This window comes from Rhinolophus sinicus, chromosome 18 (genome assembly GCF_057876585.1).
Source record: "Rhinolophus sinicus isolate RSI-liver-muscle chromosome 18, RSI-T2T, whole genome shotgun sequence".
NCBI classification, from domain to species: Eukaryota; Metazoa; Chordata; class Mammalia; order Chiroptera; family Rhinolophidae; genus Rhinolophus; species Rhinolophus sinicus.
In genome coordinates, this window is record NC_142518.1 from 117390436 (window position 1) to 117408495 (window position 18060).

An 18060-nucleotide genomic window follows, 5' to 3' on the forward strand; every position below is an offset into this window, starting at 1 on the left:
GATTTTATTTCCAATTTTACTTATTTTTTTAAATTATGTATTTTTCAGTTACAGCTGACACTCAATATTATTTTATATTAGTTTCAGGTGTACAGCACAGTGGTCAGATATTTATATAATTTCTGCAATGATCCCTCCATAAGTCTAGTCACCACCTGGCACCATACATAGGTCTTGCAACATTATTGACTATATTCTATATGCTGTACTTTTTGGCTTTTAATTTGAACGTTTCTACTAGAGGCCTTTGTTTTGGAAATTAGTTATTTTTCATGTTTGTCAACTGTAGATACATAAAAATGGGGGAAATGCCATATATTTTTTAAAAATCCCTAAAATGTATCTCTACACCACTGCTCCAGAACAGTTGGCATGGCAAGTGGTCCACTTCTCTGAGAGAGAAAATAAGAATAAAAAGGAACATGATGCTTATGATAGAAAACTCTCTTTAAAAACCCATTTCTGACATTTAAAAACCAATGTCAACTTCACTAAAAATAACAGAAGATGACAAACAGTTGTCATCTTAAAACTTCTTGAATTTGGTGAGAAACATTTGGCCCCTGTTGTCTGAAGAGAGGATTTTACATAGTACCTGCTGTGTAAATAATCCATCTCTCTGATATCCTTAGCAACAACCATTCTACTGTTCAACCAACTTCTCCAAAGCCTCAGGTAATGCGGTGGAGGAGTATGCAAATTCTGAAACTATAATAAACTCGGTAATAGACTTTGCATTAATTTGTAATCTGTAGCCCAGTTTGATAAGGTAACACAGTAGCACATACAGGTTCACTTATTTGATGATTCTGTAAAGATGGGACCTGATTTAAAGTAGGAATTCTTTTTCTTTAAATTAAAGTTCATTGGGGTGACAATTGTTAGTAAAATTACATAGATTTCAGGTGTACAATTCTGTATTACATCATCTATAAATCCCATTATGTGCTCACCACCCAGAGTCAGTTCTCCTTCCATCACCATATATTTGATCCCCCTTACCCTCATCTCCCACCCCCCACCCCCCTTACCCTCTGGTAACCACTAAACTATTGTCTGTGTCTATGAGTTTTTGTTTCTCATTTGTTTGTCTTGTTCTTTTGTTGTTTTTGGTTTATATACCTCATATCAGTGAAATCATATGGTTCTCTGCTTTTTCTGTGGGTAGGAATTCTTAACTAGGGTATATGAATATATTTCAGAGTCTCTGGAAACCCTCTGAAATTGTAAAATTCTCTGTGTGTGTGTATGACCAAAGTAAGGTTTAGGGTCTTTGGTTTAAGACAACCTCGACTAAGTTCAAACAACTTCTCTCTGTCCCATTGTTCCTACTACTCCCCTTTTCCGACAAGTGTTCACAAAGATGATAGCTCATGGCAGTGAAAACTATTATCATGGAGAAGTAGATTTAAAAGCTAGATTGGATAGCAGTGGAAAGATTCCAATGGGAATCTAGTCAATAATAGTGTGATAACTGCACGGTGACAGATGGTTACTAGACTTAGTATGGTGATCACATCATAAGATACAGAAATGTCAAATCACTGTGTTGTATGTACACCTGTAACAATATTGTTGCCAACTATACTTTAATAAAAAATACAATGAAATACCACTTCATACCCATTAAGATGTCTATGATAAAAATTAAGAGATGTTTGCAAGGATGTGGAAAGATTGGAACTCTCATACACTGCTGGTGGGAATGTAAAATGATGCATCTGCTTTAGAAAACAGTTTGGCAGTTCCTCACATAGTTGAACATACAGTGACACGGTATAATAATTCCAGTCCTAGGCATATACCTAAGAGAAATAAAAGCATACCCTGCCCAAATACATTGTTTCATTAATCAAGTGGGATTGTAGTGTCTGCTCCCCTTGACAACAGCCATGTGAATATAAAGTTGTTTGTGATAACTTTGGCTGAACTGAGGTTAGCCAAAACTTCCAGGTGAGGAAAAAGTAGAAAACTTCATAAGTTGATGACAAATGAAAATATTTAAATATAATGTTTAGAAATAGATGCTCCAGGTGGTTCTGTTAAGATAATCAGACAGAGGCAGTGAGAGCAAATCTAAAGTTGTCTCTGGATCAGTCAGCTAAAAGGATAGAAGTAGAAGAGGTAAATTAATTTTACCTTCAACATTACAATTTTAAGATTGAAAATAGAAGACTTCAAGGTTCAGAGGAAATAATAATCAAGTGGAAAGGGGGTTAAAATGTAAATGTTTCCTCTCTCATCTAGGTTTATTTCCGCCAGTAGCTCCCCTTGATATTTAACATCTCAAACAGAACTTTCTACCCTCAACTGTCAGACCCTGTGATTCAGAAGCAACTTTAGAGTTGAATTTGTATTGGGTCCCTCTGAATCACATTACTCCAGTAAGTGCTTTCTAATCGTCCACGGTAATTTATGTATGGTATGACAGTGGATTGGGAAGTATACCTTAATGACAATTGTTCACTAATTAGTAACCTACAATCCTTTATTGCTCCCAGAAGGAAACTTTTACTTTCCCTCTACAGTGATTTGTATTTTATTTTCATTGAAATTCTTTTTTTGTAGTTGTCTTTTGCTTTTTTAAGTATAGCTGACAGACACTATTACATTAATTTCAGTTGTACAACATAGTGATTAGATATTAAGTTTATACCCATCTGTCACTGTGCAATTCGCACACTATTATTGACTCTATTCCCCTTCATTCTTTTCACCCATCCCTCCACACTCACCCCAACCATCAGTTTGTTCTTTGTTTCTATGAGTCTGTTTTTGTTTTGTTTGTTCATTTTATTTTTTTATTCCACATATAAGTGAATTCATTATTTGTCTTTCTCTTTCTGACTTATTTCACTTATCATAATACCCTCTAGGTCCATCCATATTGTAATAAATGCCATTAAATTTTTATATGCTACAGCCAGATTTATTTTAGTGTTTGCCAACATTGTTAGGATCTAGGTCTGATAATGTGCTAATTTGCAAAATTATTTTGAGTATTTCAATTAAGGTTTATGAGGAAAATTTCTTTCAAAACCATAACATATTCAAATACTTTTTTTAAAGTTTGCTTAAAATGTGCTTTTTACTATCATAAATTTTCCACCCCTGTAGAGCTGGAAGTCTAAACATTGAAACATTATGCTACTGTGTGAGAATGAATATTTTAATATTCAAAGAGAAACTGACTAGTTTTTCAATGTCCCTGCAAATGGTGACGTAATTAATTTGAAAATGTTGTTGTTTATAACATGAAGAAAATGCATGTTAATGTTTACACATTCCTACATAAACCATTATACATGTCTTTATATCTATATGCATAATGCTTCCTTTTAAACATCTATACCTTGAAATTCGTTAGTAACCTCTACTCAGATAAGGTTCTTGTATAAACGTCTCTTCTTTTATACCTTTTTTTAATCTAGAAAAAAATTAGTTGTCTTTTGTTTCTGGTTGAATTGAGTTTTTTTATTGTTTGTGATGCAAATTTCAGCTGTTTGTAAGTGATGCATTGGAATAAATAAAATGGGATTTTCGTCAGAGATGATTGAGGTCTTTACCTAGGACAAAGTAAGTACTTTTTTATATTTAGTCACAGTCACCAATGACTATTACAAACTTCAGCTTTCAATGCTCTGCATGTTCGAGGACTTCTGACTTCTCGTTGGCTAATTAAGGGGCATTTTCTGCATTGTGTCCAAAAAGGACTTTTGTGCAAATAGTGCATCTATTGAGGGTAACCTTATTTGGGGCTTCATAAGTGTCTCTTGAAATATTTCTCTGAGGGTAATGTATAAGTTAGGAGCAAGTGGACCATTGTGTTCTTTTCTCAGAATCACTGTTCTTTTTTTCAAGTGCCATGCATCCGGAGAATAATAAACATAGTCATAGGTATACAAACATGTGAACCAGACTTCATATCACCCTTAGGTACATAAGACAGGTTCTTCCTTTTTCTTTTTCTTTATCACAAAAACAGAGATAAAGGCAAAAGGTGTGTGAGGCTGAGCAGAGACTGAACATTAAACTAGTCAGCTTTCTGTTTAAAAGCCATTGCTGCTAATTTCCCAACTCACATCCATGTTGGATTGTAAGAGAGAAATACTGAGCACAGGAAGGGGGGTGTTTGCAAGATGAGATGTTACCAAGGAGTCTACATACCAAACGTACCAATTAACCTAGGAGTGAATAAACGCCACTAAACCCCCTGAAATGAGATGTAAAGAAACTTCCATCAGAGTGGTCTGAAATTTTAGGCATTGCCAACATGGCTTAACAAAACCATAATATATAAAAGAAACAACAATTTTATGCATATACTTTAATAAAGAACATAGGAAGATAAAGCTGGCCAGTATTTGTGGGTATTTCTGTAGCAAGACACATGGTTTGAAGAACACTATCATATAATCACTTCGAGCAGATTGGTAGAAAAAAGGATTTGCAGCAAATTGGCAACTTGAGATTAATTGCTGGAGTCCTGAGCACCTTTCTTTTTCTGGTTCTCCATACATTTCATGTATTTCTAAGACCTAGTACCAGCAGGGTGATAGTGATTATTCCTTGGATGCATCGTATTGTTGTTGTTTTTAACACCATTCCCTACTAAGAATCTATTTCCTGATATAGTACATTCATTCATTGTCTGTTTTAACTGATTCTGTGGATGGCCACACACCAGGCTGCTATAAAGAGCACATTGAATAGTTTTGAACACCATGTGGGACACAGCCCTAGCCCTTTCGGGGATGTAAACACTCATGCTGTTAGGAGCCACCACTCATTATTGTATGACATAACATCTGCATGCAAAGAGTACAATTCAATATGGCACATTCTAGCTCTGGCTAAAGAAATGCAGATGTACCGTTCTTCATAAACGGTTTTGCTCTGATTGGTTGGACCTCATGAATTTTCTAAGAACAATGGGATGTGTGGGAGGGTTGACCAATCTTGTTAGATGTCTTCTATGCCTCCAACAGAGGCAAAGAACGTGTCTTTTGAACCAACTGAATCCCTCAGCTACTCTGGGAGCTGAGGTTCCAGAATGTATAAATGAAATGTTCTTTCACTTGCAGTCACTGTGGACTTTTTTCTAGAAGGAGAGGACAGAGAATTATTCCTTTAAGGTATTTGCTCCCAATGACGAAGCAGCCTATTTGGGGGGCAGTGTGTGTGCATGTAGATTAACAGAGGGTGCCAAAAAAAGTATACACATTTTAAGAAAGGACAAAACTGCATTAGAATTGTAATACTCAGTATATACCGATGACAAAAGATGAATACAAGTCACGTGTGACTTCTGCAATTACAAAAGATGCTCAAAGTGGTTACCGTCAGCATCCAGACACTTCTGGTTACGGTGAACTACTGCTTGAGCAACGCTGACCAAAGTTTCCACTTGTGTGTATTTTTTTGGCACCTCTGGTATATGCGTGATGAGAGGTGAAAGGCTCTGCATGACTCTTATTAGGCTTGTGCAAAAGTAATTGCGGTTTTTGCAATTGTTTTTAACCTTTTAAACCACAATCACTTTAGCACCAACCCAATACATCCTGTGAATTTGAGGTGCGCATTACAATGTGTATTAAATATTCTTAAAACACACCTGCTGGGGTTGTGTTCAAATCTCCATTAACTGCAATGCCTGCACTATCTGCAATTTGAAATAAACATGGGGAAGCACACTGTTTTCACTGAAGAAGTCAACCCTGAGATTGGGCTCTGTGAGTTCAAGAGAAGATAATGCACTGGCTGATGCCATGGAATGTGAAATATACGAGTGTGTCACATAGGGCCAGTGCAGTACAGAGGCACATACGAGTATTACATTTCTATCACATAGAAAATACTTGGATGAAATGCATACTTTAAGATTTGGGACAGAGTGGGACTCTTCTGAAATGTGATCTTGCTCTCAGTGTTATAAGCTGCTCCATGGTAATTGCAGTCCCTCTAACAGTGCATGGGAACTATGAGTTCTTCCCCAGACAGCTATGTGCTTTTGAAGGTCATTTCATTTCATTTGTTTTGCCCTTAATTGTTTCAGCTGTCCCATGGGGATATAATTTCTATTCTGTCTTTCTAAGGACATTGTTGGAATGAATGGAAAAGCATTAATAAAGTACTCTGAGCTCTGCAAGAACAAATCAGCAATGAAAGCATGGGGGAAAGAATGGAGAACACTGGTTGCTTAGAAACACTGTTTGCTTAAACCTTTCATTGCGGTCCTGCAATGACACATTAACAGCACCATGCAGCTGTAAGACCCTAACAATGAGTGTCTCCGTTTTGCAAATGGGAAAGATGAGTACCAAAGATTGGGGAACAAGATCCCACAGAGATTACTGGACAAGGCCCCAAGGAAAAGCAAGCACAGAAGCCAGAGCTAATTCTCAAGCAAACCTCTGTCTCCTTCATCAATAGGCAACCAATTGGGGTGATTATGTACAGTAGTCAGTGCTCCATAGTCTATGAATAGTATCAGAGCCTACGAAGTAGTGAGATCAAGGTGCTGAGAGAGGAATAAAGTGTTTTTATTTCACCAAGCCTGCAGGTACAACACTGATTGATTTGGCCTTTTGAAGACAGCCCTTTTGGAGCTTCCCTGTAGTCTCCTGACACTGTCTTTTATGACCTGATTTCTGTGCATCAAAGAAGTTCACTCCTTTCTGACTTTGAATTATAGTTAGCAGCTTTCAGGAAGGAAAGATTGCTTTGAGGCCTACTGGCTGTGGAGTAAGTAATGGCCCTACCTTTAGAGAAAGGTGCACTTGGATATGTATAGAAGGCAAGTGTTGTCCATGGTAAGACCATGTGGATGGCCTCCTGGCATCTGAGTTTGAGAAACCCTGAAAGATTTAGTCATGTCTAGTATTGTCTCAAATGGAAATGCTGGCCACAATCCATTTAATTTATGCTAAAAGTCATACCTTGACCAAAATTACCTAGAGGATCCAAGTGAACAGGTGTTTTGTTGCTTTAAGTAGCTGGACCTCTCACTTTCTCAGCTCCACTGGAGTCCAGACACTGCATTGTTTGTGGCAGGCAGTTCTTTTCTACTCAAAAACATTTTAGGGGGAATCATTTAATAAACCTAACATCCCTCTAGGAGCTCAACTACGTGATATCTGCAAGATGCCTGTAACCCGTCACTGATGTCTGTAGGAGTTGGGACTTCTGTTGTCAACAGCTGGCTGAGAAAGGAAAACCATCAATACTTTTACGTGTGATTATTATAAAGAAGCAGCATTAGTGTACATACTCACTGATTCAGGCACTAGGACTACAAGAAAGGCCAATTATAAATAAATGGATGTAAACTATCTTAATGGCTGAGCTACCACTGAAACTAAAAAAAAGGGAAGGGAAGGGGGAAGGGAAAGGAAGAATTGGCATATTACTATTAGGTTATCACTATCTGTACACTAACCCCTGCTGTGAAAACAGATGTTTTGTGCTAATCCTTAGGCCAATTTGAACTGGGAAACTTTACCCTTATGAACAGTATTGTAATTAAACCTGAATATCATCCTTAAACCCTTTAATAAAATCTGTGGTTCATAACTTAGGCTGGTAGTTTTTCTTTCATCAAAACAGTAATTCATAAAGGCTAAAATAAAGCTAGGTAGCAGAAAAAAGAATAAAAGTAATTAGAGAATATTACCACAGGCTGCCACCAGAAGTCTTGAAAACACCAACTGTTATATTTAATAAAGTGGAAATCTGATCTGATCTTCACTATCAGGTGTGGAACTTTCAGGAATCACAGCGAACAGGTTTCCCATTTACATTGCTGTTCAATTCCCAATTGGAGGACCTTCATCACAGTGTACTGAATCTCCCTCTGGAATTTTAGGTACCTGAGATAGGGACGTCATTCACAGCTCAGCAGATATTTAAATTGCTATTAGGGAAAAACATGATTGAATAAAAACCTCAGATTTTTTAACCTTGATTTTCAAAATGCCACAGCAGGATTTTGTGTAAATATGCTTACACACACAAATGTAGTCTGATTCCCCTCAATGCCACAAAGACCCTACAGATATGATTAACAGTCTTCCCAGAGAGCCTCTGAAAAGATAGGCTTTCACAGATTGTGGAAGGGAAATGAAGAAAGAAAGACAGGAAGACGACTGAATTCAGTGCTACCAGACTGATGAGTTCAGTCAGTAAATTCAATGACTTGTAAAGTCCTGAAACATGTATCAGCACAAATATTTGATGGAATGCTTTCAAATTGTGAAGCTTTCGATCCGCCATGGTGTCTTATTTTGAAGAATACAATGGTTCCCAACATTGAACTCTGTAAGCTTCATGGGAGATAGAGGGTCCTGGGAATAAAAAGAAGCAATTCACAGGTGAGCTGAACAATTGTAAATCTCTACATGGTGACACCCATTGACAATAACATGCAACGGTTAAAATTACATTTCTATGTGTCAGCATTAAAAATAAGTAATAATAGCAGGATGCAAAATTATATATATAATGTAATTATTTTTAACCCAGAAATTGTATCTGCAAAAAAAATCCTGAGGAAATACACTAAATTGTAAGTGGTGCATTCATGGGTAATTTATTTTCATTTTCTCTACTTTCTACTTGTATTTCCCACATTTCCTTCACTAAATATATAGTAATTTGATAACACAAAACTGTTCTTTTTAATTTACATGCAAATAGCATGAGCTTTGAAATTGTGCAATTTTGAATTCTAGTTAAAATTTTTTTCAATTACAGCTGACATTCTATATTATTTTATATTAGTTACAGGTGTACAGCACAGTGGTTAGACATTTATATAATTTATGCAGTGATCCCCCAATTAGTCTAGTACCCATCTGGCACCATACATAGTTATTACAATATCAGTAACTGTATTACCTGTGCTGTACTTCACATCCCGTGACCATTTTGTACTTCTTAATCCCTTCACCTTTTTCACCCTGCCCCCCAACACCTCTCCCATCTACTAACCATCAGTTTGTTCTCTGTATCTATGAATCTGTTTCTGTTTTCTTTGTTTGTTTATTTTGTTCCTTAGAGTTCACATATAAGTGAGATCATATGGTATTTGTCTTTGACTTATTTCAGTCAGCACAGTACTCTCTAGGTCCATCTACGTTATCATAAAAGATAAGATTTCATTCAATTTTATAGCCAAGTAATACCCCATGGTATAAATGTACCGCATCTTCTTTATCCAGTTGTCTATTGATGGGCACTGAGGTTGCTTCCATGTCTTGGCTACTGTAAATAATGCTGCAGTGAACTTGGGGATGCAGCTATCTTTTCAAATTAGTAAATTAGAGAAGCTTATTAAGTGACATAATGGAATCCAGCAAAAAGGGCCTATTTGTAATCTACATCATTTCAGAGACCTGAAATGCACCAGGACAAAGATTCTAATTCATAGTAAGAAAGCACATAACCTGAACGGGATGTCTGGCTGTTGCTGGATACCCTGGGGATCTTTTGGGCCAAGTGAATAGTGGGAGTTTGCAGGGAATAGAGGCACCTTTTTCAGTATATTACACAGGGAAATGATGTCTAGAACTTGTGCTTATGTGACTAATACAAGAGTGAAGAACTTGGACCAGCACAAAAATGGCGGCATGAGGTGAGCCTCTGTAAAGCTCCCCTGGAATTTACAAAGAATCGAACAACAAAAACTCCACAAAGAAATCCCTGCACAGCAGACAGGCAAGACGAAGAGGCCCACTACTGACTGAAATCACCTACAGGTGGGAGATTCGCGCGAGTAGAGGGAGGAGGGAAGGGAGAAGTGCGCGGAGACAGAGCAGCCCGGGCGCAGGACGCAGACCTCGCTCAGTGCGCCGATCTCGCCGCTTCCTGGAACTACCGCAGCTGCGGGAGAGGGAGGAACTCGGACTGCTAGGGCTCTGCTTATGGCCCACAGGGTTGAGGGGGCAGCATATAACACGGCTGAACCCAACGCTCACGGCAGAGACCTCGGAGAAAAGACTGAGGGAAAAAGGCTGAAAACGGTGGTTTAAGCCCGCACTGCCGAGCAGAAAACGGAGCCTTAGGCACTGAGACTAGCCGCTCCCTCCCTCCCCTCCCAGAGCTCACCACGCCCCCACCTGCCCAGTGCTAGAAGAGAAACAGTAGCAGTGTCAGATCAAAACAACAGAAATTCTGCTGTTTTGAGAACTGTGGACCGCAAACACAAATTCACAGCCCAACTAGTTCCAGCAAAGGGGAGAGAGCTGTGGAAGCAGGACCGACTGTGGTGGTGGTCGCCGCCATTGCTCTGGGCCACCTCTCACAACTCACCCCGCCCCTGACCCCACCTATCGGGGCGGATCCCTGCAGGAGTAAACAGAACTGCTGAAACATACAGGCTCTGAATCAGGAGCTGGAAGAGCTTTGGAACATCAAAAGCTCTCCGCATACCCACCGGGACACTGCGCCCTGTGACCTAGACGAACTATTAACAGAGGAGAAGCCCGTCTCCCAGGGAATCCCCCCATTGTGTGAGAAGTTGGAATAGTGCAGAGAAAACATAGCACTACCGTGTGGGAGAAGAAAAATAAGTTGCAGTTGGAGAAATAATAAAACATTCTACCAACAAGTACTGGAAAACAAAAGAAAGACTGCTTTCTATCAACCTGTTGCAGAAGTCACTCCTGTAGATGTCTAGGAAGAGAAATAGCAAACCAGTAATCGCCATGAATAACCAAGGCAACAAGATAGCTCAGAAAGAAAGTGAAAAATCTCCAGAGAAGGCACTTAAAGATACAGAAATATGTGACTTAAGTGACAGAGAATTCAAGATTGCAGTTCTGAAAAAACTCAACGAGATACAAGAAAACACAGATAGGCAGTTAAATGAACTCAGAAACTCAATCAAAGAACAGCATGAGCATTTTACGAAAGAGATTGAAATTTTAAAAAAGAACCAAAGAGAATTTCTGGAGATTAAGAACTCAATAGAAGAAATTAAGAATGAAATAACCAGCTTAGGTAGTAGAGTTGACCAGATGGAGGAAAGAATCAGTGACATCGAAGATAGAAACCTGGAAATGACACAGATAGAAGAAGAAAGAGACTTGAGACTTAAAAGAAATGAAAGAACTCTACAAGAACTTTCTGACTCCATCAGAAAGAACAATATAAGAATAATGGGCATACCAGAAGGAGAAGAAAGAGAGAAGGGAACAGAGAATATATTCAAACAAATTGTCGATGAGAACTTCCCAAATTTGTGGACAGAACTGGACCCTCGAATCCAAGAAGCAAATAGAACACCTACTTACCTCAATCCCAACAGGCCTTCTCCAAGGCACATTGTATTGAAGCTGTCTAAAATCAACGACAAAGAAAGAATCCTCAAGGCAGCCAGGGAAAAGAAGACGGTAACTTACAAAGGAAAGCCCATTAGATTATCATCAGATTTTTCAGCAGAAATTCTACAAGCCAGGAGGGAGTGGAACCAAATATTCAAACTATTGAAAGAGAGAAATCATGAGCCAAGAATAATATATCCAGCAAAGATATCCTTTAGATATGAAGGAGGAATAAAGACCTTTCCAGACATACAGAAGCTGAGGGAATTTTCTAATACACGACCTGCACTACAAGAAATACTAAAGGAGGCCATTCGACCACCATCAACAGGGACAATTTGTGGCAACCAAAACTCAAAAAGGGGGAGAGTAAAGGCCTGAACCGGAATATGGGAATGGAGAAAGTAACCGTGCTGAAGAAAATGGAATACTCTAAATATCAAACTTTCTTTTACATAAACTTAAGGGTAACCACTCAAAAAAAATCCAGAACTGAAATATATACTGAAATAAAAGAAGAAACAGAGGGAAACATCATAGAATACCACCACACAGAAATAATAGACAACAAAAAGGCAAAGAAACAATGGAGACACAGCCTTACCAGAAAACTAAAGATAGAATGACACGAAATCCTCACATATCAATAATCTCCCTAAATGTAAATGGACTGAACTCACCAATAAAAAGGCACAGAGTAGCAGATTGGATCGAAAAACCAAACCCAACCATATGCTGTCTCCAAGAGACACATCTCAGCTACAAGGACAAGCATAGACTCAAAGTGAAAGGGTGGAAATTGACACTCCAAGCAAATGGTGCCCAGAGAAAATCAGGTGTAGCCATAATGATATCAGATGAAACAGACTTCAAGGTGAAAAAGATAACAAGAGACAAAGATGGCCATTTCATAATGGTGAAGGGGACTGTACAACAAGAAGACATAACAGTCATCAATATTTATGCCCCCAATCAGGGAGCACAGAAATACACCAAGCAACTACTAACAGAACTAAAGGGAGAAATTGACCAAAACACAATTATACTAGGGGACTTAAATACATCATTCACAGCTATGGATAGATCATCCAAACAGAAAATAAATAACGAAATAGTAGCCCTAAATGACACATTAGATGAAATGGACATAATTGACATTTATAGAGCACTTCATCCTAAAACATCAGACTATACATTCTTCTCTAGTGTACATGGAACATTCTCAAGGATAGACCATATATTGGGACATAAAATCAGTCTCAACAAATTTAAAAAGATTGAAATCATACCATGCATATTCTCTGATCACAAGGCTCTGAAATTGGATAGCAACTGTAAAAAGAAAGCGGGAAAAAACACAAATACATGGAAACTAAACAACATACTTTTAAAGAAGGACTGGGTCAAAGAAGAAATTAGAGGAGAGATCAAAAGATACATAGAAACAAATGACAATGAAAATACATCCTACCAAAATTTTTGGGATGCAGCGAAAGCAGTTTTAAGAGGGAAATTTATCTCATTACAGGCCTATCTCAAGAAACAAGAAAACTCCCAAATAAATAACCTCATGTTACACCTTAAAGAACTAGAAAAAGAAGAACAAGTAAAACCCAAGGTCAGCAGAAGAAAGGAAATAACAAAAATTAGAGCAGAACTAAATGAAATAGAGAATAAAACGGCAGTAGAAAAAATTAATGTGACAGAGCTAGTTCTTTGAAAAGATTAACAAAATTGACAAACCCTTGGCTAGACTCACTAAGATAAAAAGAGAGAAGACACTGATTAACAAAATCAGAAATGACAAAGGGGAAGATATCACAGACACCACAGAAATACAAAGGATCATCCAAGAATACTATGAAGGACTATATGCCACCAAATTTAATAACCTAGAAGAAATGGACAAGTCCTTAGAAACATATAGCCCTCCAAGGCTGAACCACGAAGAACTGGAAAATCTAAACAGACCGATCACCAGTAACAAAATTGAATGAGTCATCCAAAACCTTCCCCAAAGCAAAAGTCCGGGACCAGATGGCTTCACTAGTGAATTCTACCAAACCTTCAAAGAGGATCTAATACCAATCCTGCTCAAACTCTTCCAAAAAATTGAAGAAGAGACAGTACTCGCTAACTCATTCTATGAGGCCAACATTACCCTGATACCAAAACCTGGTAAGGACAGCACAAAAAAAGAAAACTACAGACCAATATCTCTGATGAATACCGATGCAAAAATCCTAAATAAAATTCTAGCAAATCGAATACAACAATGCATTAAAAAGATTATTCATCACGACCAAATGGGGTTCATCCCAGGGGCACAAGGATGGTTCAACATACGCAAATCCATCAATGTGATACATCACATAAACAAAATAAAGGACAAAAATCATATGATTATATCAATTGATGCAGAAAAAGCATTTGACAAGATACAACATCCATTTATGATTAAAACACTTAATAAAATGGGGATAGAAGGAAAATACCTTAACATAATAAAGGCCATATATGACAAGCCCTCGGCTAATCTCATAATTAATGGAGAAAAACTTAAGCCCTTTCCTCTACGTTCAGGAACACGACAGGGATGTCCCCTATCACCTCTGCTTTTCAACATAGTGTTGGAAGTCCTTGCCAGAGCAATCAGGCAAGAGAAAGAAATAAAAGGCATCCCAATTGGGAATGAAGAAGTTAAATTATCACTCTTTGCAGATGACATGATGCTATATATAGAAAACCCTAAAGACTCCACCAAAAAGCTATTAGAAACAATCAACGAATACAGTAAAGTTGCCGGCTACAAAATCAACGCACAAAAGTCAATTGCCTTCCTATATACTAACAATGAAATCTCAGAAAAAGAAATACTAAAAACAATTCCTTTTGCAATTGCAGCAAAAAGAATAAAATACCTAGGAATAAACTTAACCAAGGATGTGAAAGACCTATATGCTGAAAACTATAAGACATTTTTGGAAAGAAATTGAAGAAGACACAAAGAAATGGAAAGACATTCCGTGCTCATGGATTGGAAGAATCAACATAGTTAAAATGGCCATATTACCCAAAGCAATATACAGATTCAATGCAATCCCCATCAAAATCCCAATGGCATATTTTAAAGAAATAGAACAAAAAATCATCAGATTTGCTTGGAACCACAAAAGACCCCGAATAGCCAAAGCAATCTTAAGAAAAAAGAACAACAATGGAGGTATCACACTTCCTGACTTTGGCTTGTACTACAGGGCTACAATAATCAAAACAGCATGGTATTGGCAGAAAAACAGACACATAGACCAAAGGAATAGAATTGAGAACCCAGAAATAAAACCACATAAATATGGACAGATAATTTTTGACAAAGAAGCTAAAAACATACAATGGAGCAAAGACAGCCTCTTCAATAAATGGTGCTGGGAGAATTGGATAGCCAGGTGCAAAAGAATGAAACTGGACTGCTATTTGTCACCATGTACCAAAGTTAATTCAAAATGGATCAAAGACTTAAGCATAAGACCTGACACAATAAACTGCATAGAAGAAAACATAGGTACTAAACTTATGGACCTTGGGTTCAAAGAGCATTTTATGAACTTGACTCCAAAGGCAATGGAAGTAAAAGCTAAAATAAACGAATGGGACTATATGAAACTTAAAAGCTTCTGCACAGCAAAAGAAACCATCGACAAAATAAAGAGGCCACCAACTGAATGGGAGAAGATTTTTGCAAACAGTGCCTCCGATAAGGGGCTAGTATCCAGAATATACAAGGAACTCATGCAACTCAACAACAAAAAAACAAACAACCCAATTGAAAAATGGGCAGAGGACTTGAAGAGACATTTCTCCAAAGAGGACATACAAATGGCAAATAGACATATGAAAAAATGCTCAACATCACTAATCATCAGAGAAATGCAAATCAAAACCACAATGAGATATCAGCTCACCCCAGTCAGAATGGCTATCATCAACAAGACAAATAGTAACAAATGTTGGAGAGGCTGTGGAGAAAAAGGAACCCTCATACACTGTTGGTGGGAATGCAGACTGGTGCAGCCGTTATGGAAGGCAGTGTGGCGGTTCCTCAAAAAATTACGAATAGAATTGCCATATGACCCAGCAATCCCTCTCCTGGGTATCTACCCAAAAAATCTGAAAACAGAGATAAAGACACGTGTGCTCCAATGTTCATTGCAGCTTTGTTTATGGTGGCCAAGACATGGAAACAACCAAAATGTCCTTCGATAGATGAATGGATAAAGAAGTTGTGGTATATATACACAATGGAATACTATTCGGCAGTAAGAAAAGATGATATAGGAACATTTGTGACAACATGGATGGATCTTGAGAGAGTAATGCTGAGCGAAACAAGTCAGACAGAAAAAGCAGAGAACCATGTGATTTCACTGATATGTGGTATATAAACCAAAAACAACAAAAGAACAAGACAAACAAATGAGAAACAGAAACTCATAGACACAGAAAATAGTTTAGTGGTTGCCAGAGGGCAAGGGGGGTGGGGCGTGGGGGGTGGGAGATGAGGCTAAGGGGGATCGAATATATGGTGATGGAAGGAGAACTGACTCTGGGTGATGAACACACAATGGGATTTATAGATGATGTAATACAGAATTGTACACCTGAAATCTATGTAATTTTACTAACAATTGTCACCCCTAAAAATTTAATAAAATAAAATTTAAAAAAAAAAAAAAAAAAAAAAGAGTGAAGAACTTAACTTCACTCTCACAGAATCTTATTCACCAGGGTGAGAACTACTCCTTTCCTGGTACTTCTTCCAAGACCGCCTCTTAACAGTACAGGTGGCATTCTATGTGCCTCCCTCAGAACACAAACCTGGTCTTAGAGATGCAGGAAATGTGAAAACTGCTACGTTTCTGTTTCCACCGCAAGAGATGATGAACCTTCTGGATAATCTGTAAGGTTGAAAAGTGAAAATGATCAAATGTCCCTTTCTCTTGGATGGGTGGGTATTTATTCACTGGAATAGTTCTTCCTTTTCCAGTCACTGGCTCAACATCATATGCTACTAACAAAATTACCCTGCACAATAACATACTTGACACTTTGAAATTTTAAAAAGGTGACAGTGGTTGTCCCTTACAGTTTCTGCTTTAGATTTGGGATGTTACTGTTGATCTCTACCTTTATGTTTCCCCATTTTGGCTGCCTCCCTGTTTTTATTTCTATGTATTAGGTAGGGCTTCTATGTCTCCCAGTCTTAGTAGAATGGCCTTATGTAGTAGGTGTGCTGTGGGGCCCAGTGGTGCAATCTCCCTGGTCACCAGAGCTGGGTGCTGTAAGCGTGTCCCTTGTATGGGTTGTGTGTGCCTTCCTGTTGTAGTTGAGACCTGATTGCTGCTGGCACACGTCAGTGGGTGGAACTGACCCTCAGGCTTACTGGCTGTGGGGTTTGGCCACAACCACAGCCTACGAGTGACTGTGAGGGGGCTTAACCTGCTGATTGGGATTTGCCCCAGTGGGCTCGGGTGCCTGTTGAGACCGCCCTTTGTGTGTGCCGCTTGTGCGGCTAACTGGGTGGTGCTCTGTGTGGTTCAAGGCAGTCTCCATGTACATTGGTTCTGGAGCTTGTTGGGAGGGGCTCCCATGCAGGCCCAAGTCAGCCACTGCCTGTGACCAGCTGGGGGCTAGCTGGTAGGAGCTACAAAGTGAGCCACAGTTGGTCACTGCCTGTGCTGGGTCTGGAAATGTGTGGGAGAGCCCACGCTGAGATCTGAGGCCAGCTGCCATCAGTACCAGGCTGGGGGCCACTCAGCAAAAGGCTTAGAGCACAACAAGGCCAGCCGTTGCCCACCTGGGGCCTGCTGACCCTGAGAATTATCCATGGAACACTGCAACATGGGCCAATGCCAGATGCCTGCCCCAAAAATTACCTCGGGTGGTGCAGGAGCTGAGGCCCACTGCCTGGTACCCAACATGCTTCAGGTGGTGTGCGAGCTGGGTGGGGTGGGGTCCCAGTGAGTCACCAGGGTGGAGCGAGTGGAGCTCACCAGGCCAATCAGATTCAGATTTAGCTGTGTGGGGGAGGGCTCAACACAGGAAAGATGGCGCCCACAGGCACAGGCTGCAGGGGAGAAAGGCTCAACACAGGGACAATGGCAGCTGTCCCTCCAGCTCTTGTCCTGAGGCCACACAAGTTAGTCTCTCCATGTTTGTCTTGCACTTCCCGAGCCATCACTGCATTGGAGCCCAAAGTGAGTGCCTGGGAGCGAGAACAGTCTGTTTGCAGGCCCTTAAAGAGCCTGGGTCTACAGAAGCTCTCTGTATGGACAGAATACCCACTGATTTTCACAGCCAGATGTTGTGGGGGCTCCTCTTCTCAGCACTGGTGCTCCGGGCCAGGGAGCCTGGTGTGGAGCTGGGACCCCTGACTCCTCAGTAGGAACCTCCACAGCTGAGAGCTCTCCTGATTTTTAACCTCCACACATGGGTGTGGATGTGGGACCAGGCCGTTTCATGTCTCTACTCCTCTCTACCCCTTGTGGCTTCTTTATATCCTTAGTTATACGATTTCTGTTCAGATAGATTTCACATGGTTCTACAGATTGATTGTTCTATAATTTAGCTATTGTAATTTTATTTATTTATTTCTAAAGACTGAGTTTTGCCAGTTGAGACTATGAGTTTTGCCAGTTGAGCTATTTTGTTTTGTTTTTTAAATTTCATTGGGGAACAGTGT

The 18060-nt window shown here is 39.2% G+C and overlaps 1 protein-coding gene and 1 long non-coding RNA gene across 6 annotated transcripts in view; one reads left to right on the plus strand and one right to left on the minus strand.

Annotated features, from left to right (window-relative positions):
• Positions 1 to 3546, plus strand: part of LOC141569549 (uncharacterized) — a 156239-nt gene extending 152693 nt beyond the window's left edge. Inside the window, exon 2 of the long non-coding RNA XR_012493266.2 lies at positions 906 to 3546. This is a non-coding gene — a long non-coding RNA (uncharacterized LOC141569549). The remainder of the gene's footprint in view (positions 1 to 905) is intronic.
• A 762-nt stretch (positions 3547 to 4308) lies between these two features.
• ZDHHC15 (zDHHC palmitoyltransferase 15) overlaps positions 4309 to 18060 on the minus strand; it is a 74607-nt gene continuing 60855 nt past the window's right edge. For 3 of the 5 annotated variants that reach the window (XM_088794706.1, XM_074323235.2, XM_074323236.2), the window contains 2 exons: positions 16197 to 16276; positions 4309 to 8342 (listed from right to left, as the gene is read on the minus strand). In XM_088794706.1, coding sequence (XP_088650832.1) covers positions 8324 to 8342; positions 16197 to 16276 — 99 coding nt within the window. In that variant the 3' untranslated portion in view covers positions 4309 to 8323. The remainder of the gene's footprint in view (positions 8343 to 16196; positions 16277 to 18060) is intronic. The other 2 variants (XM_088794704.1, XM_088794705.1) reach the window with 1 other exon arrangement.